Source organism: Labrus bergylta, chromosome 20 (assembly GCF_963930695.1).
Source record: "Labrus bergylta chromosome 20, fLabBer1.1, whole genome shotgun sequence".
Lineage (NCBI taxonomy): Eukaryota > Metazoa > Chordata > Actinopteri > Labriformes > Labridae > Labrus > Labrus bergylta.
Window position 1 is genome coordinate 12,151,300 of NC_089214.1, and position 24,175 is coordinate 12,175,474.

Below are 24,175 nucleotides of genomic sequence, written 5' to 3' on the forward strand. Positions count from 1 at the left end.
TGAGGGTGGCAGAGTCCTCTGATGTCCCAGCCATGTCTCATTTCAAAGTCCTCCTGAAGGCTCACACGGTTCCACGTTTACTCACTGGGCACAAAGGAGATGTGTACGTGGGGGTGAGTGCGGAACTCAAAGAGAGAAAGACGGACAGAGAAACAAAGAGCAAAAGAAAGAGAATACGTTTAGGGTTAAGAGAGATGTTAGAGGGGAATTAGGAATAAAGAGAATCCCAGAGGAACAGGGGGCCCCTAAAACAAATGTTTATTTAGTAACTATGCTGCTCCATACCGCTCACTTAACAGCATGAACAATAAATCACACAATTTTGGGAAAATCATTACCGCATCAATCTTAACCAACGTGTGTGTGTGTGTGCATGTGAGTGGATAGTATTTCTTCCTCTGTTGCACATGTTCCATTTACACGACACCTATAGAAGAGCAATCAAAACATTATTTTCTTCCCTTCATGGTAAATTGAGGTGTGCGCTCTATAGGAGATACAACCAACGTTGAGATAATGTCGTTCTGTGGTTTTCCTTTGGCCACGCATTCATAACAAAGCCAGATGAGTTACATATGCATTTATAATGACTGATTTCCTGATACTCAGTCTTTCTACACATTGTCTGAAGCTGAGAGCATCTAATCAGAACCAGTAACACATACAGAAACTCTCAAGGCAAACAAAAGCAGAAGAAAATACATTTCCATCCAATCATCCATTTAAATAAAAGACAGAATTGTAATACAGAGAGACTATCAGGAATCCTAAAATTGAACCTTGAGGGACACCTCAATTAGTTTATCTTTTTTTTCTGAGACACACGGCAACCCTGAAACTATCCTGGCCATGCCTGAAGGAGTGGTGTGTGAGAATGAAGTTGATACTAACTGTATCATTTTCATAGAAATTCATTGTGATGTCATAAGGAGCCAGTGAGTGAACAGAGCAGGTAAAGTCTGGAGGATTCCCAGAAGGTAAGTCAACGTGTTGATGGCGTTTGTGAATTAAAAGCTGATGGCTTTTATTTTGCTTTCCACTCTTTCTTTGATACTGTTTTAAGCAAATACACCTAGATTTCTGCTCCTTTTGGGCTCATTTAAACGCCAAAGCGAAGTTCTTAGCTGGTTATGAAGCAGAGTGAAATGGACAATTAATTGATTATTTCATTTTAGTTATTTTCTTGACACGACTGCCGTGGGTTAGGTGTCAGATTAGGAAAACGAAATTTGCTTTGACAGCTTTTCAAAAGATTTCAACGGCTGAGATTCATTGTGAGTTGCATGTTTCACATTTCAAACAAAGAAGGATGACCTCCTTTTGTCAGCAAACACTACTTACACATGTATAGGATAAGATCAACGAAGAGATAAAGTTCTGCTTGGTCCGCAGGGGTTGCCAAAATCAATACAACCTGATAGTTCCCCAAAGTAGCTTAAAAAATGATGTCTATATAAGGTTTGCTTATTCCAAGGCATAGAAAGCTGAAGTGTTAAATTCAGCAATGAGAAGAGATTATATGTCACACTATTTCTTGGCTTCGAGCAATTTCCAGGCAAACAGCAGAGACTCCATTAAGTCACTTGTCCCAGCTAAGAAATAATCCAGTAAATAACATTAACATTGAATATTGTCCCTTTGATATTTAATTAAAAGGTATGACTAACAGCAGCTTATTTGTTATTTTTTTTTTTTAGACTTTTAAGCCTTTATTCAGATAGGACAATCGATAGAGTCAGGAACAAGGGAGACAGAGAATTGGGGATGAGATGTGGAAAAGGAGTCAAACCAGGACAACCACTTCGAGTACAACAGCCTCTATACTGTACATGGGGCACGCAAACTAAACCGCTAGGCCAGCCAGCGACCCAGCCTAACAGCAATTTAATTCAACATAAAATACACGAATGCATTGCCTCTGAGAGTACAATGTCAACAATTTTTAATGTCACCCACTCAAATTTAGGATTAATCGCCTGCTGTTGTAGGACTGTCCTCCGCAAGCCTGACTTTTGCTTTGCTAGCTCAGACATGCAACCGGAGAGTTGATCTCTCCTTCGAAAAAACATCATCGCCCAACATCTCCTGTTTCACTTGCTGCTGCTGCTTCCTTTCACATTCATGCAGTGCGTGTGGTTTACTTCATCTTTCCTATCTCCTTTAAATGCAAAGGGGTGGGATGAATTTGCATGTAAAACAGAACACAAGCTGACACTTGTGACTTTATTTACAGAGGAGGGTACTGTTATGAGGCTGGGAGGCAGGCAGATACACATACACACACACACACACACACACACACACACACACACACACACACACACACACACACACACACACACACACACACACACACACACACACACACACACACACACACACACACACACACACACACACACACACACACACACACACACACACACACACTGTTTACTTAAACCGCAGGAGTGTGTGACACCTCAGTCGTAACTGGTGTTAACCCCCGACGTGGCTGTTGTTTTGAGTGTTTCATAATGTCTGCAGTTTGAGGCCTGAGAATGCGTTAACATCCAGATGAGAGGAAGGTGGTTGTAGAGGGAGGGGGAGGGGGAGGGAGGGGGGGGGTCAGACAGACAGAAAAACATTCCCTTGTCGCTACGCTCATCTCCATAACTCAGTATGAAGCCATGGCGACCTGATCCTAATGGTGGACATTAATGACCCTGCCCCCACCAGTGCAAGCATTTTGTTTTTTACTGTTCTATCATTAAGAGCACAAATTGTGGCATTCATGTAATAAAATCTTATCAGCCTTGTGATTTTAGTTTAGGATAAATGAATCACATTCTATCAAGCAGGAGGCTCTCATTAACAACTGAGCGATAGATTCTCATTTCAGAATAATACAACGATCACAATTTGTACGATGGAGATCAAAAAGAACGTTCACAAACTAATATCATTGATGCATGTGGCAGATCTCATTACATTTAGTCAGGAAAGCGGTAAAAGAGTCAAAGACAAGCAACAATACAGGTTATTGTTCAGTTTGTCTTGTTTAATGTACATGTGTGGTTGTTTTTTTATGTCCCTGAGGTGTTCCTGCAATTACTGTCAGTGTTTGATTTGCCCTTGGAGCGCTTCACAATGATTCATTCTGAGATGTTTTAACCACAGTACGTGTGTCACGGATCAAGTTAAAGGGCTTTTCAAGATCGAAAGCTCATCTTCAGAGGAGTCTGACGAAAGATGTTTGATACATTGCAAGAGGGGGACAAGGCTAAGAGCATCATCAGCGTGAGTTTTTTTTTTTTTTTTAAATCCATGTCATCTGATGGTGTGATACAGGAGATTGTGAATCTTTTCACACATGCTATGCATATTTGTTTGTTAAATTCTTCCCTTTGAAGCAAGAGGGACCTTCTATAAAAAAGACGCCTTAATAATCTCTCTAATATAGTTTGTATATTAGGATACGTTGTGTTATAATAGGGGCCTGTAAAACCATTTGCATAATGCTGATTATGAAACAAAGGCGTGTTAACCTTTGCAGGGGAAAAAAAAGAAGCCTGACGGTGTTAGTTTTTAGAAAAGGTGTTTTCTCCACAGGTGACATATCTCACACATTGTCACCGGGAGATTGCAAAGCAGAAAAAAAAAAAAAAGATGAAATACCTGGCTCTTATCTCGGGGACCTTTTCAGCAAGGCGGTCTATCACTCAGTATCAAATGACATTAAGCTAATGAGCCAAAGACGATACAAAGAGCGGTAGGTAGGAAGGTAGCAAATTAGCCGCCCAGCTCGCTCATGCCTCCCACGGGGGAGGTGATGAGTGAAGGGAGGTGTGATTGGTTCAGAGGCCACGCCAAATTTGTGTGTGTGGGAAATCACACACAGAGCCTTACAGCAGTGGAGGTTGCAAGGCCACTGCCATAACATCTTGTTCCTCTTAGCACCGGGGTGATAATGAATGTGACACCTTTGGTTGCCTTAAAACAATCGCGCTGGTCTGACAGGTCCAAGAAACAACAGGTAGAGAGAATCTATAAAGATGGATATCAATTTCACGGATAAAGAAACAACTGATTTACTGCTTTAACATACAACGCCCTGCTTACAGTGCTAATGCTGCTAAATGCAAGAGAATGACTTTTCCTCATCAGTTGTGAATACATCACATTTCAATTCAGCCTTCAGAGAAATACCACATAATGGAATTTGATCTAAACTGGCAGGTAGTGAGACACTTCATCTTGTTCACCATTTATTTGAGTGTCTGACAATTTTTTTGACATCTCTGACATCTACTAAGTGTCGAGTTACTTTCTTGCACATACTTTCCAAACACCTCTCAAAATTCTGGATCGCAGACAACGAAAATTGAACGTTAGGATCATTTAGTTAGTTAGTTTAATATATCAACCCAACTGTTGGGCCGGGGGTTAGCTATAAAGCTAGTTCACATCTCTGGATCCTGAGCAGATTTTTTTATTTTTTTTTTAAATACAGGATCTATCAATTTAAAATCTTTGAAACACAATTTTACTGTTTCTTTGTCCAGTTTGTTGTTAATACATTACTCTAGTTTTTCTGACTCCTGATTATCATTTATAGTATGTAAAGGCCTATTTGTTTTGGAACGACTCTTGCTAAATTCTCTTAGCTCACATGTTTTAATAAGTGTTGAAATGTTCAAACGTGTGCTGTAGTGGCCTTTAAAAAAATAATAACATTTAATTCAAACTTTTGTTCATATTTGAGTTTTACATTTTGTTCTTGGTTGCTAAACTTTTTTGGTGTTAAATCACATAAAGTTTAGATGTTTGCATGTGTGTATATGTGTTTGTGTGTGTGTGTGTGTGTGTGTGTGTGTGTGTGTGTGTGTGTGTGTGTGAGAGAGTGCGTGTTCATTTCCACACTATGTCAGCCCTTAATAGACATGCTAATCTTGCAAGAGGCCACTTGGAGCCATCAACACTTCCCTCAATGGGCAAGTTCATGTGTATTCTTTCCCGGCTGGTCACTGCCACCTCTGATGTGCAACGAGAAAAAAAAAAAAACTTCAATGGGTGCTTTTCTCAATCTGTGTCCTCATCCATCTTAGATATCCCCTACTCAATCAATTTCTCTCCAGTGCTCCATCTCCTTCTTTCTACCCCTAACTGAATCATTTACCACCTCTACCTTCTCCTCCATCATTCTATCACTACTCCTTTCCTCTCATGTCACACTCTAATCTCCTCGGTCTGAAAGGTGTTTCCTGAGGACGGCATGCGGGGAGACAGGCGGGGAGTGATGGATCGCTCCGTGGATGCTTTTGTCCTGTCTCTCTCTCCCCGGCCGGGTACAGGATGAGGATGAGTAAGGGGAGCGTCAAGAGTCTGGTAGGTCTGACAGTGGGAGTGCTGGATGAGGTGGTGTAGGTGAGAGAAGGTGTGAGGTAAAAGCTGATCAATCTGAACCTGACTACTACGCATTCAATCCATTTAGATTGACTTGATCTCTAAACCTTAGCAGGAAATTTTAAATACCAGATCAAACTAATCTAACAATTTGTATCTTCAATAGACAATGCTCAAATTTTTTTTTTACATTTACAGATATAACATCTGGTATTGGAAGCATCATATTTTCTGTAACATAAATAGAGTAAAGTCTATTCTGGTTTGAACTTTATGTAAACACTGATGTCTGAACTCTCTGTATTAAAGTCTCCCACGTTCTGTAGAAGTCCCTTGTGACATTACACACTGTTAATAATCTAATAGCAGCAAGTACATAATGCTATTTATTCCAAATGTGATTAATCAAGAGTAATCTACTTTAATTGTTTTTCCTTCCATTAGAGGTGTTTCAGATCCCAAAATAACTTTGTGTAACAGGGAGCCCTTTGACCTGATAAAACAACGGGGGTGTTTCATTAGATAACCCACAAACCCCTTTAACAGGGCAAGATCATAAATGAGATAAGAGGTACTGATTTGTTCACAGGGAGGCTACAAAACAACACACACTGGAAGTTCCTCAGGCTTTTAGAAACTCAAATAAGACTTGTCTGGTCCATGTTCATGACAAACCTCCAGGTCGTGTCTCTGCAGATGACGTCACATTCCCATGTTTTCTCCTCACCGATTTAAATTGCGTCCAGGTGTTGTGTTTGGTTACACAACACTGGCACATGAAGAGGAGACGGGCGGGACAGATAAGAATGGAGGAGAGCTTGTCCAACAGCTGCCTGCCTGGTTGGGTAACACTTCTGCAGGACCCCCTGAGAGCAGCCCAGCCTTGGGTAACGTCTGTGCCCCCAGTTGGGAAGGAAGACTTCAAACACAAGACTTGTACAACCTCCACCCCTCGACGCTCCCTCTCCTGCTGTTCTGCTGACCTCCACAGGAGATCTCTGAAGACCCTCCCAGCAGTCACCACGCCATGAATCAGTTTAATCTATCCTCTTACTGCCACCACCTTCTCTCAGTGCCATTTCCCCCCCCCCCCTCTATAATCAGTCTGCAGAGTGAGTGAACGCAGGAATGTGGGCAAAATGTAAATAGATGTTCTCATTATCACTCCCTTCCAGCCCTGTTCCTTCATCTTTTGTTTCCTCTACTAAACTCTGCTGGCTGCAAGACCCCAAATACCAGAGACAAGGTCAGATACCCAATTAATTTAGTTAAACTGTCCAGTGTTGTTCTTTCTGCAGGGTGGATTCCGAACATGATGGCATGGTTATCAAGCACGTGACCAAATGGCATTTTGATTCAGTTATGTCAGCCATGTGAAGGCTCACAAAGGGAATGAGAGCACAACTGAGTTAAACGTTTTTGTGAGGAGGGCCTCTGATATGGCTTAATTGTGGTAAGAGGTTTAGGAAAGAATGCCAATCTTCATGCCAGTTCATTAACATGTTTAACTGCAAAAACCAAACTGGTTTCTAGTAGATCGGAGAAATATCGGCGTCCAAGTGCGTGATTTTACATTGCATTATGGTATGTAGAAGCACGAGAAACCGTCCCTGGTAAGCCTCTGTTACTACCGCCGATGGTGGATTAGGGCGACGACTTTGCCCCACCTTTGCACGCCTGAGTGTTCCACATCGAAAGCCTAAAAGGGGCATTAAACACCCACCCCGAACTGGCAATACCTAAGCTGTTTGTTTAGCTACCTAAGAAACTACAAAAAAAAAAGAAGACCTGGCAGGCTCAGTGGAATTCACAAGAAGTAAACCAGAAAAAAAGTAGGCCTCATTACCTGAAAGCCTGTCAAAAAACACATTTTAATCCTGACGAACTATTTTCAACATGTCTTATCAAATCAGCCAAAATGGACTCTTGCTGCAGGAAACCAAAGCAGCCACAGCTGACAATCTGGGAGACAGGGCCCCTGGTACCGCACAGCTCAGCTGAGGACATAACTGCACGCAAAGCAAGCACCGCACACATGCACGTCCACCCAAACCCACACACAAACAGGCTGGTGGCAGACAACAGTCACCCTGTCATCTTCGATTGCAGGCCGCTCATGTTGGACTAGCGACACCTCACACACTGCTCAGTGGGCCACGGCCCCCCTGGTGTCCTACTGCCGCCACAGAGGGACTGCCAGAGAGTTACTTCAGCTCTGCAGAACAAACACAGAATTCAGCCTGTCTAGAAAGCATGTAGTCATGTAAAAAAATAAAAGTCTTAATGAAACGCAGAGCCAGGGTCTTTAATTAGGTCTTGTAACTGACAGATATCAATTGAGTGAATGCAGATTTATCTGAGCAAGCTGATATGACCTTGGGAGAGTTTTTAAGCAGACAGCAAGGTTGAAAGTTTGTGTCCACAAATCAGGTCACGGTTGCAAATTTGACTCTGCTACTAACAAGAGGTCACCTATAAATAACCTACAACTGCAAACATGAGACAGGCTCCACATTTAGAACAAAGTTAGAGTTCTTTTCATCTCAAGTATTTGTTTGAAATTAAACATTTAAAAGAATAATTTAGAGCCGAAGTGGCGAGCGTGTTGACAAACAACATCTTGGGCTCCAGATGATGCAGCAGCCTGCAGGATAACATGTGTCTGGCAGATGGCACAGAGGAGATGGCACATAAGGTCAGAGAGAGCACTCAGCTGTATATCTCTCACACATACAGGCCCTCCAGGAATGTCCACATAAGGCCAAGGATTATGGCACCCAAACACTGTTTATGTGTAGGTGCTTCTGTGTGTGTGTGTGTGTGTGTGTGTGTGTGTTTGTACTTGCTGATAAAGAGCAGACCATTGTAAAATTGTCAAAACTCGTTGAGCATAGATGTACACAAGACAGGACACGACTGAAAACGATAAGAGAGAATGTGAAACAACATACACAAAGGCGTTGTATTCGCTCCTTCCTGATTTTCAACCTAGAAAGACCATTCCAAGAATATATTGAAGTGGAAATGTACTAACAACTACATTCAAATGGCATGCAGGACACAAATTACCTTCCAACTTTGATGTGTGTTGTCCCAACTGAACATACTAACAAAATGAGCATTAGCTTGCTTATATGGGACATGAGTTAGTTTTTCATACAGCTGGCACCTCTCCAGCTTTGATCTGCACCGGGACTTGAACCAGCAACCATCCGGTTACCACCCCAGGTCCCTACAGACTGAGCTACTGCCCCCCCCTCCCCTATATAAATCAAACAAAAGCATTTTCAAAGCATGTGTGGTGAAGCTGAATTTAACTGTGAGCAAGTCTAAAATGACTCATTTTTGAACATACGTTACATGAAATATATTTTACATGTATGCTCTAGCTGACGTTTTCTAGTCATCAAATCTTAATTTAGTATTTAAAAGTGGAGACCTTCTCGTCTCTACACTCAACATTGGTAAAACTTTTCTTCTTAGTTCTTGAGTCGTTGAAAGACAGGAAACATGGGAATAGAGAGTTATATGACATGCAACAAAGGACTTAACTTAACCTTAACTTTTCTGCTCCTGGCAATCCCCACATCAACGGTGTAATGGATCATGAGTACCTTGTGTCACTTGTCGAGAACAACAAAGGAGCACAAACTTGCCCTTTGACTTTAAACCACAACAACAAAGTTATAGCCGCAAAGGGCAGCGCCCCCTTGAGGAATTGTTTATAGTCAACGCACTACCAATTATTACTACTTCTGTTGTTGTACAGTAAACGCATTAAGGGATTAAATTACATCTGTTCTTAGATTTGTAACAGAAAGTAATTTATCTTGGTGCCATCTGTGTTCTTTCATCAAGTCATTGTCATACATTCATTTAACACGGAGACTAACTAAATGTTTTAATCAATGGCGGATGTCCTTCTATACTGATTTACAGCTCTACATGTTTCGTTGCACTCCTGACACCAAAACAAATAATTAAACACATCATCAGCAACAAATAAAGAAAGAAATGCAAAAAGAGGGAACAAGTCATCAGAAGTCACAAACTTGTAAATTAAACCCAGTGTCAACACCTCTTCTAACATAAAAAAACATTTATTTGGATCATTGTTTTTACAAACTGTATTTTTCCTATCGCTTCACTCATCACCGCAGCCTTAATCCTCCACATCTTCCCTTCATAGATCATGGGCAGAGGGGGTGTGGAGAGGATTTCCTTTGGCTGTTGATCCTTATCATTTGCTCTGGTCTACCTGGCGTAAAACCTCCATGACAGTGCAGATAACTCAGCGTGAAATTCCCACAAGGCACTCACACTGGAGTCACCACACATTTCTGTGCATGTTGTGTGTGTGTGTGTGTGTGTGTGTGTGTGTGTGTGTGTGTGTGTACAACAACAAAGACTCGCTCCAGGAAAGGTTGTTATCGCTTCTAAGACAAGGAATCCCCTTGCTCCGTCTAATCAGATTTACAGAGAGTAATGACACAGACAAAACTGAGGGTGTGTTTGAGTGTATTGGTGCCAACACACATGGTACATGAAAACGTGTACCTAACAAGCGAGACATGATGCTTGAGGGAACATTTTTCTTTTGACTCACAGGTAACTCTTCGGCGCTTATAAGTATGTCAACAACAGTCCCATCCTCACAACCGCCAATGTCCATCATCGACATTGTGTGACCCCCTCAGGCCTACAAGTGTTGGGGTCTGGGGGCTTCTGAGAGTGACCCCTTATTGTTAGGTGCTCCCTTTGTGGTCGTGCTCCTCACTGTACTGAGAACAGAAAAAGAAAGGCCTTCTCTAACAGTCGGTCATGCCCCAGTGCTCCTGGCAACAACAGGTCCCGACGACGCAGACCTGCCTGCCCTATATTGGCTTGGCTCTCAGCTAGCGGTGGCGACACTAGCCCCCTGTCAGCTGTCCCATTCAGGGCCCTGGCCGGCGCTTTATTAAAGCTTTGAAGACTGCTGAATAAAGGGGCGTCCTATGTTTAGATGATAGAATGTAAGCAACTGGTTTTCTGCTTGGGCAACACAAGACAAAGAGCCTCCTTCTGAATACGGGGAGCATGTGAGAGAGGACTGAGTGAGAAAACTAGAGAGGGAGGGAGAGAGAAAGAGAGGGGCAGGCCACAAGTGGTGGAGGTACTCTTTTAGATTTGAGGATGGTGATAACTTTGATGGATTGATAATGATAAATAAGTGGTGTCTGCCTGTGGTTGGAACATGATAAACACCGAGTGATTATTATCACAGGAGCTCCTGATGCCTCGGTGATTAATAATAAAAAGGTACAGAGCCGAGGCTCCTCTGTTAATTGGAGGATGACACCCCTGCGACAGTCTTCTTACTATATGCCCTATATAGTGCACCATACAGTATACACTACATGCTACTCTTCAGTGAACCAGGATAAAGAAAACCTAGAGACTAAAGCCCGTCTGATATTCAACGCCGTCACTGGGTCATCTGATATATAAGGGGATAACTATTTAATGCATTACTGCCACTTTTGATAAGACAGTTACTACACAATGCAATCGACAACATATTTCTTATTAAATGCTTATATTTTGTTTTTCGGGAAGGATCCCCATCTTGTCCATGTGTGTGAGTGGTGGAAAGTGCTGTGCATCAATACATCATTCAATAAATGACCTAACTTGTAAAGTGGTTTAAAGGGTGACTATTTTTCATGCAACTTTGTAACACGCAACAGAAACAAAACTCAAAACTGTTTCTGTTTCTGCAGCCAGCTTCATGCAATGGTCATCAAAATGAAGTTATTCCTGCTAATGCTGAGAAAAGCTTAGTTAAATCAGTCCGCCCTAGCCCCTGCTTTTGATATCCAATGAAATATATAGTCTTTGATCTTTGAGTGCTGTTTTCTGAACGTTATAGTGCATTTAAAAGGTGTGACAATCACCCCCCTCCTAATGGATATACATAAATATCAGACACACATGCACACACATATACCTGGTCATGGCTGGCTTGGAGGGTGCTCCCGGTGCCGTGGAAAGTCATTTGCACAGGGGAGAGGGTCAGGTAGGTCACGTAATCCTTGCCGCTCTGTACATCGCTGTACTGCACCTGGAGGAGAGGGCAAAGGTGGGAAAATGGAGTTACCACAAAAGTAAACACCGGAGAAGATCAGTCAAAGCACAGAAGACAAGCTAACTGCAACATCTCCAGTTTTCAGCGGGAAGTGGATGGCTGGAGAGTAAATCTTGCATGTCTAATTGCCACCACAGAGCATTTGTGGACAATTACCCACACCACACGGAGATGGCAATCGAGGGGGATGGACGTAAGGATGGTTATGTGCATTTAAAGGGGGGCATTTGAAGGGGTGCTGATGACATCACTGGGCGACCCCTCATCACTGAGAGGTTAACACTGCAGGCATTTCTAAATGCTGTGCAATCCGGGCTGTTATGACATGATGCTCCTCTGAGACAGGCTGCTCCTCTTATCCAAGGGCTCTGGTAAAGCTGGCCGCTCGTCTGCCCTACTTCTCACTGGCTTTCAGTCGGTGTGTACGTGTGTGTATTCGCATGTGTACGTATGAGTGCGCATGCATGTGTTGGCCTGGCCTATTTATGCCCTTCACAGCTGCAGGCATGTTCATGAATGGCACAAATAAACTGCCATTCAAAACAAAGATTGATGTCTAACAGCGTGTATCACAAAGATGCGTTGAACTTGTGTTCATGTCCCTATCTGTTGAATATACAGTGGGTACGGAAAGTATTCAGACCCCTTTACATTTTTCACTCTTTGTTTCATTGCAGCCATTTGCTAAAATCAAAAAAGTTCATTTCATTTCTCATTAATGTACACTCAGCACCCCATCTTGACAGAAAAAAAACAGAAATGTAGAAATTTTTGCAAATTTATTAAAAAAGAAAAACTGAAATATCACATGGTCATAAGTATTCAAGACCCTTTGCTGTGACACTCATATTTAACTCACATGCTGTCCATTTCTTCTGATCCTCCTTGAGATGGTTCTGCTCCTTCATTGGAGTCCAGCTGTGTTTAATTAAACTGATTGGACTTGATTAGGAAAGGCACACACCTGTCTATATAAGACCTTACAAGCTCACAGTGCATGTCAGAGCAAATGAGAATCATGAGGTTGAAGGAACTCCCCAAAGAGCTCAGAGACAGAATTGTGGCAAGGCACAGATCTGGCCAAGGTTACAAAAGAATTTCTGCAGCACTCAAGGTTCCTAAGAGCACAGTGGCCTCCATAATCCTTAAATGGAAGAAGTTTTGGACGACCAGAACTCTTCCTAGACCTGGCCGTCCAGCCAAACTGAGCAATCGTGGGAGAAGAGCCTTGGTGAGAGAGGTAAAGAAGAACCCAAAGATCACTGTGGCTGAGCTCCAGAGATGCAGTAGGGAGATGGGAGAAAGTTCCACAAAGTCAACTATCACTGCAGCCCTCCACCAGTCGGGGCTTTATGGCAGAGTGGCCCGACGGAAGCCTCTCCTCAGTGCAAGACATATGAAAGCCTGCATAGAGTTTGCCAAAAAACACATGATGGACTCCCAGACTATGAGAAAGAAGATTCTCTGGTCTGATGAGACCAAGATTGAACTTTAATTTAATTTAATTCTAAGCGGTATGTGTGGAGAAAACCAGGCACTGTTCATCACCTGCCCAATACAATCCCAACAGTGAAACATGGTGGTGGCAGCATCATGCTATGGGGGTGTTTTTCAGCTGCAGGGACAGGACGACTGGTTGCAATGGAAGGAAAGATGAATGCAGCCAAGTACAGAGATATCCTGGAAGAAAACCTCTTCCAGAGTGCTCAGGACCTCAGACTGGGCCGAAGGTTCACCTTCCAACAAGACAATGGCCCTAAGCACACAGCTAAAATAACAAAGGAGTGGCTTCGGAACAACTCTGTGACCATTCTTGACTGGCCCAGCCAGAGCCCTGACCTAAACCCAATTGAGCATCTCTGGAGAGACCTGAAAATGGCTGTCCACCAACGTTCATCATCCGACCTGACAGAACTGGAGAGGATCTGCAAGGAAGAATGGCAGAGGATCCCCAAATCCAGGTGTGAAAAACTTGTTGCATCATTCCCAAGAAGACTCATGGCTGTACTAGCTCAAAAGGGTGCTTCTACTCAATACTCAGCAAAGGGTCTGAATACTTATGACCATGTGATATTTCAGTTTTTCTTTTTTAATGAATTTGCAAAAATTTCTACATTTCTGTTTTTTTTCTGTCAAGATAGGGTGCTGAGTGTACATTAATGAGAAATAAAATGAACTTTTTGGATTTTAGCAAATGGCTGCAATGAAACAAAGAGTGAAAAATGTAAAGGGGTCTGAATACTTTCCGTACCCACTGTATATATATATATATACACAATGTGGGTGTTGGTTTGTCTCTGTTTATTTATGTTGGCTAGGCAGTTTTATTCTGTTACATTCTTTTAATCAGCAACAAATATGCTTCACACCACAAAATGTGTGTGTCTCTGTATGTGATTACCTCACAGGATAGAATTTTTACATTTTTTACATTATGCAGCACAGAATTTCTTGTGTGTGTGCACATGCCCGCACACTGAAATACAAGCAGATGTATATGATCTGTGACTGAAAGCTTCCAGAGCAAGGTGTCTGTCTCTGTGTGTGTGTCTGAATGAGTTATGATCATGTGTGTGTATGTGAGCTCCAGCCGGCCAGACATATCGCTGACTGCCGATTAAAAAACAGCCCCTTCCTAACATACGCAAAACACAGAGAGATATGAACACATGCATGCAGATATATGTGCACATGTGGACATGCATGTGCACACACACCTGCTGCTGAGGAGATGGGTCCAGAGTGATAAATTGTGGAATGCTATCTGTTATGTGTATGAATGATGAATGTAGTAAAGTGAGCCGTGGAAAGAGCCTTCTCTGACAAGTTAATCTCTAATAAATTCTCCAGACTTCAACATTAGGGAGAAAAAGAAAGAGAGAAAAGTCAAATGGGGGGGTCTTTTAAAGGGGCGAGGAGTATCATTGTTTCATAAAAAGGAACTTATATCAGATGTTTGAAAAGCAGAAAAGTAGCTTGAAATACAACTAAGCACAGAACTGTGTTTGTGGTCTAGGTGCTGCACACAAAGATATACATTTGTGAGTTGTTTTTTTTTTGATTGTGCAGAATGCTGGTTCATTTAGGCAGAGCAGAGGCCTGTGGTTTGGAGCCTGTGATGTACATTGTGGAATCATGTTTCTGATCGGAGGGCAGTCTGTTTGGTTCATCTATCGCGAGCTGTCAGACTCCAGCTGACGGTGAGGCTGGAGGAAACAGACACTTAGTCTCTCAATGCAAACAGATATACGTCTGGGTTTCTCAAATTACCCACTTTCAACGAGTGTATTAGCACAAGTGTGTTTACTAAGATGATGAAAACTTCTAAACTAGATTTTTTTGGGCCATTATGGCTTCATTGGATAGGACAGCTGAAGAGAGACTGGACGTATTGGGAGCAGAGTGGGCAGTGACATACAGCAAAGGGCTGAGGATAAATTCCAACCCCGGGCTGCTGAAACAAGGACTATAGCCTCTGTACATGGGGCACGGTACATAACTGGCAGGACATACGATGCCTCTAACAAAGCATTTTTGATCATGGAAGTCTAAGAGGAACCTTAGAGAAGGTATATCTTAGCAAAACCCAATTAAAGTTGTTTTTAATTTTCAAACATGATGTAAATCCATTATTAATGAATTGTAGTGTTATATTTGATACCAGACATTTCTTGACAAAGCTTATGGAAATATATTTTGAAATATATCTTCGAAGTAGAATAATAGAGAATATAGAAGAATAAAAACATCTGTTTACTGTGAAAAACGAGGAAAGGGATTCTTTTCTAAATGTCCTCCTGAGGTTTCCTAATTTTTTTGCGATGGTTCATAAAGTCTGTCCACATATCTGTCAGGACTGATAAATCTCAATAATTAATTGATGGATTGCATTGATTTTAGGAAGACTAATTTAATATTTATTTGGGTCTAATGAAAGTTGGCGATGATGTGACTGTTCCTCTGACTGAAATTTACAAAATTGGTTTCGTCCATCAGCTATAACCTTACTGCCATCATCAAGTCAATGTTCTGTTTTTATGTGTTTGTAACCTCTGCAAACCTCAACAGCACCGTTGTGCTGCTTAGAAGATGTTAGAAGACTAAACTGGTGAACATGATAACACCAACAAGTAAGTTAAAAGCATGAGGTGCAAGACCACATGTTGACAGAGCCACTAGCATGGCTCTAAACTCGAAACTGAAGATGCAAGCTTTGGCGTGTTGTTCTTTATCTTTATTGTTCTTTCCTCAAAAGCTTGTTTATGCTCTCCAAATAGACTGTTCTTCTTGCATACACCAAAGCCTGCTGAAACGTGATTGGCCAATAACACTAGGACAACAAACGAAACCAGAACAATTCACATATCAAACTCCAGTACCGAGTGTACAGGTTCTATGTTATTCTATGTAGATTCTGTTAATAGAGATTACTATTGTTCAAAGTTTTTCCTTTGAACTTCATCGTCCTCTTGAAGATGTTGAGCTGAATCTGGAAAACTACTGTTGTAGGTCTCTAATGTGAATTGACATATTGCATGCGGCTCATATAAACATGTCATGACTCCAGCCATTAGCCAAATTCTGGATCAAACAACAACAACGACAAATTTGGCCAATGATCAAATGTCACTTGGAGGTCTTACTTTGTTGGTGGCTTGTTGATGAAATAGTCAAAGTTCTGATTACTTAGGAGACTTTCCAGCAACTCTAACCTGGAGGCAGGAAAGACAGCTGCCTTGTGCATGAGCATCAAAGAACATTATGGCATCATCTCATTTGCCATGATTTGGCAGACACAGAAATAACAAGCATCTCAAAAACAAACTGTCTATTCTCCCATCCAGGCCGTCTTTTTTTTTTTTTTCAGCGCCTGTTTGTGTGCATCTGTGAGCGCATGCATTCTAAACAGGCCTAACTAATCATCCCAGGTCCCCGCTCAGAAAACAGCCTCTAATCCACTTCCTTTAAAGACAAAGAGGAAGGAAAGTTACGCAAGGCCTGCGATTGATCGGCGGCACTAATGTGGAACGACCTCTGACATCTGGCTTCTAAAGCTCGATGGCTCGTCTTCAAATGCTGCTCTTCATTCGAACAAACACGAGCATGCACAAACTAAAAAGCAATCACGGTCTCAGCACTCATGTAGCCATTACCAAATTGAATATTGAGTGCCCACATTTGCCTGTGTGCATCCAATAAATTATCGAACAAATACGATGGACATGCACGCAAATGTCTTTTTCACTAGGTTACACGATACTGCCAAGGTAACGGCAAACACACATACTTATAAGGAATGTTGTCATGTCACTACAGTTAAAGCCACAGAAAGAAATACTTCAGGACTATTCTGATTCCAGACTCGATGGCGTGTAGTTTGTCGAGAGGCACGGAAATAACTTAGATTTTTGCAAAAATAAACAAGCCCTCTGAGCCGAGGAATGTTGTCATTGTTGGTGAGAAGCAATTAGAGGTCCAGGCCGAGCCACTTCAGTGGGAACATCAGGGGTCAAGAGTGTTTAAAGCACACTGCTAATATACCTCTAACTTCTTCTAAATTGCAGGAGGTTAAGGGCAAACAAAGCTGCTACTCTCAAAACCTCAAGAGGAACCAATTCACAGAGTTCAGACTTGAGTCCCAACTTCTAAGTAAGCCAGTCATTTATGGAGAACGCAATAAATGTTAATAAACACGTGTTTAAATGAACAGGAAAACAAACTGTTGTACTGTGATCAAACAAGTGATTGGTTCTGGTGTATCTACCAGGAATACAAACAGGCAAAGTGTTAAATCAAAAAAATCCAAAGGTATCTATAGAGTATTACATGAATCCAGTGGGTTAATCTGGTGAATGAGTAGCTGGCAAGTCATGGTTTAAGTTGAGAATATATCTTAATGATCCCAGTTTTGTTTTCTCTCTATGATCCTAATCTCTAATGTGTTGTTTGTCTTTGGACTTCACTCTGACAGAGATCTTAACAGTGTCCTCTCTGACTGTTACAAACTGTCTTTATCTCGACATCAAATTGTTTTCGTCCTCTGAAGATTTACAGCTATCTTTGAGGTTTTATTGGCTGGTACCATTGATCTATTCTGTATAAATTTAGTCCAAAAGTAACTATTTACTTCACAAAGGGGATTTATTCTGTCAAAACAATTTCTAGATTTTTTGTCCCACCCAGCGGTCCCCTCTATTGGCCACTTTTCATTAACATGATATATGATGAACACTCAGTGACAGTCTCTGAGTGTTGTCTTTTCTTTGATGTCAGCAAGTTGGATTTATTTACCTTTAGACAGTGTCGGGTTAGCTGTTTCTACAGCAGCCTAATCACAAACGTGCGAGTGCTCTAATAAAGAGAAGTGTTAGGATTTCAAACACTGTGCCATGTTAACACACCCTCCATCTCTCCCATTCTGGACCGTCGCTGGCACCCAGCTGCTACTAATGCATAGTGTTGGCAATAACATGAAATATGATCAATCCTATCAAAATACAAAGAACAATGTCAAGTTAAAAAAAAAAAGATGATGCTGCATATTCAAATTTGTAATTTGCTGTGCTGGCACTTGAGGGTATTTGATTTAAGGGTTTGCAAATGGGCTTGATTGTGGTGAAAGAACATCATCACTCAGTTTTGCCAAATACACACAGACACACGCATCGACACGCACACGGAGGGCCACCATGTAAGCAGAGAGACTGTGCGCTGAGCCAGCACAGCATTAACGGTCTGATTTATACCACCGACAAAACTTGTTTTCGAAGAGCGCTCTTCACACAAATATGCCGCAGAGTGCAGCTGGAAGCCATCACTGTGCCGCAGAAATCAAACTTGGTGGGATTAGCCATCTCGAAATGTATTTTCTAAAGCAAATCCTTGAGTAAACAGAGAGTAGAGGAATGAGACGATGACAAGGAAGTTGGAAACACACTGTTAGGAGTCTTTGAACGTTTGTTCAAGATCAGGCGTTTGATGTTGATACAGAGAGATGGGAGTTCGCCGTGGAGATCAGGAATGAGCGAGGAGAAAAAAAGAAGTGGTGAAAAAAGGAGGGTAAAAGTGCCCAAGCAGGGTAGGTGTAGTCGGCACCACTTCAAGTGTTTTTTTTCTACACAGCCACAGAAGGAAGCGCAGAGAGAGAGATGGAGAGAAAGAGAGAGAGAGAGAGAGAAGAGCAAACAACGAGAACATGTGAGAAATCCTGGGAACTGAATTGACTAGATTTCAACACCAGCCACCCGCCAAGGAGAGTGTTTTCATCAACACAGGATTTCCAACATAGAAGTTGTGATTCCAGCACGGCAAAAAAGAGTTCAGGTCCTCCCTTCTCTCTAAATCCGTCTCCAGAGTTAAGCCCGTCATGGCGAGATAACATAACTCAGCTGATTGCTATCTCTGTGCTGTTATTGCGTTTGGGTTTAGCAGGTGGACTGAACCGATAGATACAGTAGATACCATTCAAGTCTCCAAGACACAACCGGGATTGTTAGAGTACAGTATCCTGACCTTTCATCGCCCACATGCAAGAGGATATTAACAATTCCTGAAACACTGCAATATCCGGCATCATTAAAAGTTAACATCTGACCCATATAAACATGATGATTCATCATTTTGGTACCACTAACAGTGCACCATGTGTGTTACAAATAGGGGTTCTGCACTTCTGATTTGAGATCCAACTACATAATAATAACAGTAACAAAAGCAACAACTAATCTATGAGGTTATGCTTTATGCAGGTCATCAAAACTATATTGGCTGCTTTCAATCTATGCTTCAATACACAAAGTGGTTCTGTCATATTTTCCATTTGCACGACCAGAACACAACCTCAGGAGGGGTGTAATTTCTAAATTGTGCTGGTGCTACATTCACTGTACCTGCCAGTTACTTAGGGATATGGCTTGGTTTATTCTTTGCAGCAAAAAATAATGAGATGCGTGCTTACTGTTCTGTGTCATTGTTTTCATGCACTTCTGGTTTAACAATACAAGGTTCATCTATAAATAGAATTACAGCCACAGCGCAAGGTGACAACATGCGGTTTAAATGCAAGATCCACTGGTTTTCTAAGTGGATATGATTGAAAGGGAGATTTTTTATACAAGGAAATAAAACATTCTACCTCTTTAATTTGATTTGCAATAGAACACAATGTTTCTCAATTCAGTACACTCATGGGGTTTGCTGCTTAATAGCTTTCAAATTTGAGTTTCCACATTGTGGTGTCTGTTTGTTTATTTGTCCCTTTTTTTGGACTAACTGCTGTGTGTTGCTATTTATTCTAGCAATATTTGTAGCTAAAAAACATACAAAAAATAATAATATAAGGCAGAAAAGGATAAAATGCAAAGATAGTGGCCTGGAAATCTTCAGCCAAATATGATCACTGCTGGTTTCCCAGATCCCCAAGCTGATAACTGATCTAACTGCAGTCTAAATAAACACCTTTCCTGATTTTATTCACGAGAAATCACTCTTATTGTTAGTGCACAAATAAAAGCAGTATGTGATAACACACATATACACACACACACTGGTCATTCATCCACACTTCCTCTCTCTCTCTCTCTCTCTCTCTCTCTCTCTCTCTCAGCCCCTTTCACTCCCCTCTTCTTCATTAACTCACTCGACCACTAAATCACTCCAACGCTGCCAGTCCACATTCAGACGAGGACAAACAAACAGAGCTTCTCTCAGAGCTGCTCAGTTCTGTCTTCCAAGAAAAGAATAAGAAATAAAGTGCATGCAGACAGGTGTGGTGTAAGCGAGTATTACATCGGCTCTGAAGCAGTAGAAGCATCTCAGTCCGGGTGTGAATCACTGCTCCATTTGAAGAAATCATTACATTTCCATCAATCAGTGATCTGAAAGAAGTCTCCATTCTAACTTTAAAGGGAGGTTGTAGTTAATAACATGAAGTGGTGGCAGTCTGTGAAGACTCTATTAAGTGATGTGATAAAAAAAAAATGGGCATGAGGTGACTGTGATAACAGGGTGAGATCATTTAAACTGCACAACCAGCGTGCAAATTAGACTGAGCAGAATATGGGAGGCAAAAGTGAAGATGTACCATAAAAGTGCAAAATGACCAAAAGAAAACAAGTGAACCACAAACAGCAAAGAGAGAGATATGAGGGGGGGAAAAAGAAAAATCTGTTACGTGGCACTTACACAGTACTTCATTTAACTCCATGTGTTGTCTATTACCTCCTGCTTCTTTGTTTCTGCCCTACTTCCAGCACACATACCCGCCGTGCCAACAACATGCAGCCAAATTAATAGGAAATACACACACACTCACACACAAACAGAGCGCAGTAAGTGCCAGCATCCTTGCTCCAAACTGGCGTGAGTACAACACACTGTTGCTTATCCAGTCGGAGCTTCCACCGGAGGCTATTTTCCAATCAAATCAAAAGAAGGGCTTAGCAGGTAGGCCCGTGCCTTTGTCTGCAGAGCTCCATGGAGGAAACAGACACTATGAGAATGTCCTCAGTGCTTATTAGTTCCTTTAATCCAGTGTTGGGCAGTCACTGTAATCCGCTCGCATGGATAACATAGTTCTATTACAAAATCAAAGTCACTCATCAGGCGGGGAGATTATTATCAAATGACTTGTAAAAAAGTATTACAACAGAGCGTGTTCCAGAGAGAGCGATGGCTCAACACAAAGCGGCACATTACATGTCTGGCAAAAAAAGGGAGGCAAGTGAATTTTTTTGAGTGAAAACATTTCAAATCTGTGGCGGTTTAAGCGTACAAAAACAAAAGCATTAAAAAGTCTGCCCAAAATGGCAAGCAGAGGTTCTCATTACAAACCCACATGATATGAAACATTCCCTCAATAGAACGCATTATGTCCGCATGTCTCAATTACAGCCTGATTTCCTCCCTAAAGAAGCATGCAAACGCACATGAAAACATGCGAGGGAACTGATGCTCGTGTGTTGTTTCCACAGATCATAAAAAAGATCCATACACAAAGAAAATTCTTGTTTTTAAGTGAAGTAGTTTTTGCAGTCTGAGAACGACAAAAAGATTAGCATGACTCTTCTATTTCCCCTAAACAGAACCTGCTGTGTGTGTGTGTGTCTGTCCGTGTGTCTGTGTGTGCGTGTCCGTCCGTCCGTGTGTGTGTGTGTGTGTGTGTGTGTGTGTGTGTGTGTGTGTGTGTGTGTGTGTGTGTGTGTGTGTGTGTGTGTGTGTGTGTGTGTGCGTGTGTGCGTGTGTGTGTGCGTGTCTGTCCGTCCGTGTGTGTGCGTGTGTGTGTGTGTGTGTGTGTGTGTATATGCACGAGTGTGTTTGGGCTTGGCCGGCCAGCAGAGCTCTCTCAGGTTACACACACACAGGAAGGCTCAGAGCAATAACAAAGGCCTTTCAAAGGAACCCTCAGCAGGTTAAGATAAAATGTTTTCGCTCAAACTGATAAAAAGCATCTGCAGCTTAAATGAACAGGCCCTGGTATCAGTGGCATGGCATGCACCGGCAGATCAGCAGGGACTGATCTAAACAGACACTGGGCAGTCTCTCTTTTTGCACACGAGAGCTACAAGTGTGTGTTTCAGCTCTGGGTGCATCCACTTTGGCAATGACAGACTCACCTGTGAGGTTTAGTTCCAAGATAGAGTCTTTGTAATACAGATCCTGGTATAAGTATCCATTGCAGTATCTGTATCAGCCTCCGATACAGCCTAAAATGCTCTATCAGGTATCAACCATTTATTGTTGTTTATGTTGATGATGATGATCAAATAAAACAAAACAAAAAAATCTGTTTCTGTAAAGCCTGTGCATTTCCTCTATGCACTGCCTGTCAGCCCCTCTGTCCAATCATACCCTTACTTGTGTTGTTTCCTCCTGTCAGGTTCCTATCTTGTGTTTTTGCTTAATCTTGGATGTATAGCTTTGGACAAAAACAAAATTGTAAACGTGACTGTACTGGCAATTCATAAGCCCCTTTTAAAAGTCATCTGGTGAATTATTATGGCAATATATCAATTAACTACAGTGCAGTGCAAGCAGAAAGCTTAATATTAGTCATAGATGGATAAATGTTAGCGACATCAGACTGCATAAAACATAGGCGTAGTCTCAGGGACGTCACCAATTTGGTTTCTGAAGCATAGTTCTGAAGTTGCTGACGAAGTTAAATAGTATTAGCCAAAAAGGTGGAGCTTAGGCTGGTTATTCAAACCAAAACCTCCTTTTCAATCAGGATGTAAGCATGTTTCTTTCTGATGTCTAAATGGTCATTTTTAACACGGGTGTTAATAGAACTTCCAGGGCTTTTGCAGCCAGCCTCAAGTGGACAATTGAGCTGTGCTCCCCACGGCTGGCTCCACTGACCTGTAACACCTCTGTTAGATAGTACAAAGGTGGGATCACTTTCTTTTCCCTCCATATGCACTCCCACATTAGCTTCTTTTTTTTTTCCACCACCTAAGGTTGCTGCTTTGTTGACAATCAGGGTTTTTTCCCCCCAAATATATGCAATTAGTCTTATCCTGCAACTAGTATCATGTAATACTGAAATCTAGCTATAGGAATCTCTGTGATAAAACGGTATTGTTCCAGCACTAATGTTCTACCCTGCAAATGTTGTCCACAGTGAGAATCAGAAAAAGGCTCTCAAGACTCTTCACACAAGCCCACTTGTCCTGAGAAGCGCCACTTATTTTCTCATCCTCTGAAAGAAGTTTCTCCTTGTAGTATAAGTTTAGCAAATCCTCCACCTTAGACACCTGTAACTCATGCAAATACCTTTGTGTGTGGCTGTCTTTGCATGCTACTTTTCTTCTCTATAAAGCATGCATACTGACAAAAAACACATTCTTATTTACAGAGACAATCCAGAGGGAGAGAAACCAATGCAGGAATGTCTGTGTGAGTGTGTGTGTGTGTGTGTGTGTGTGTGTGTGTGTGTGTGTGTGTGTGTGTGTGTGTGTGTGTGTGTGTGTGTGTGTGTTATATTTATGCTTGATCACGCTAACAGGGTATGGGATTCCTTAACCAAGTTTAATCGTGACTTTTATTTCATAAACTGATGACAGTTTAAATGAATTGCAAGCCTACATTCCACAAGTGAACTCAATGTGAAATTGGAAACAATCATGTGTTTTTGAAGCATGGAGGCCTTTAGTATGAGGCTGTGTAACCAGAAGAAACAAACGGCAACAATGGTAAATGTGCAACAATGAACAACTTTAAAAGAGAGACAAAGTTAATGAATTTGTCTAATACTCGCCAACAATTCTTAAAGCTCTGATAAAAACAAGTCACTGACACTCCTATAACTATATTTTTGAGATGTACAAACATGGCTCAGATGTGAAATGTACAGTGGGGGAAGATACGTGCCACACAAGAAAAACTGTGAAATGTAGAAAGGAGGTTACTCTTCCTTCTTTGAAATTAAAATGACCTACAATGTTGTGTATTTTTGTAAAATATCATAAAAGTCCATGAGCTTCAAAACATAAAATAGGCCACATTTTGATGAATGATGTGATATTCTAAAAACCCTCTAATGTCTATGTTGATTAGAAAATAGCCCTAAGCAGACTGCAATTCCGCCACAGTGCCGTAACAAAGCTCAACTGTCATTACCGCCTTAAAACATTCACATTGCAATATCCGCAGCAGACTAATATTGGA

At 41.6% G+C, this 24,175-nt stretch overlaps 1 protein-coding gene across 1 annotated transcript in view; it reads right to left on the reverse strand.

The window, feature by feature from the left end:
• The window catches only part of stau2 (staufen double-stranded RNA binding protein 2), a gene marked incomplete in the record, with an annotated part of 90,858 nt that overhangs the window by 15,924 nt on the left and 50,759 nt on the right, over window positions 1–24,175 (reverse strand). The window contains 1 exon segment of the mRNA XM_065948762.1: window positions 11,372–11,485. Coding sequence (XP_065804834.1) covers window positions 11,372–11,485 — 114 coding nt within the window.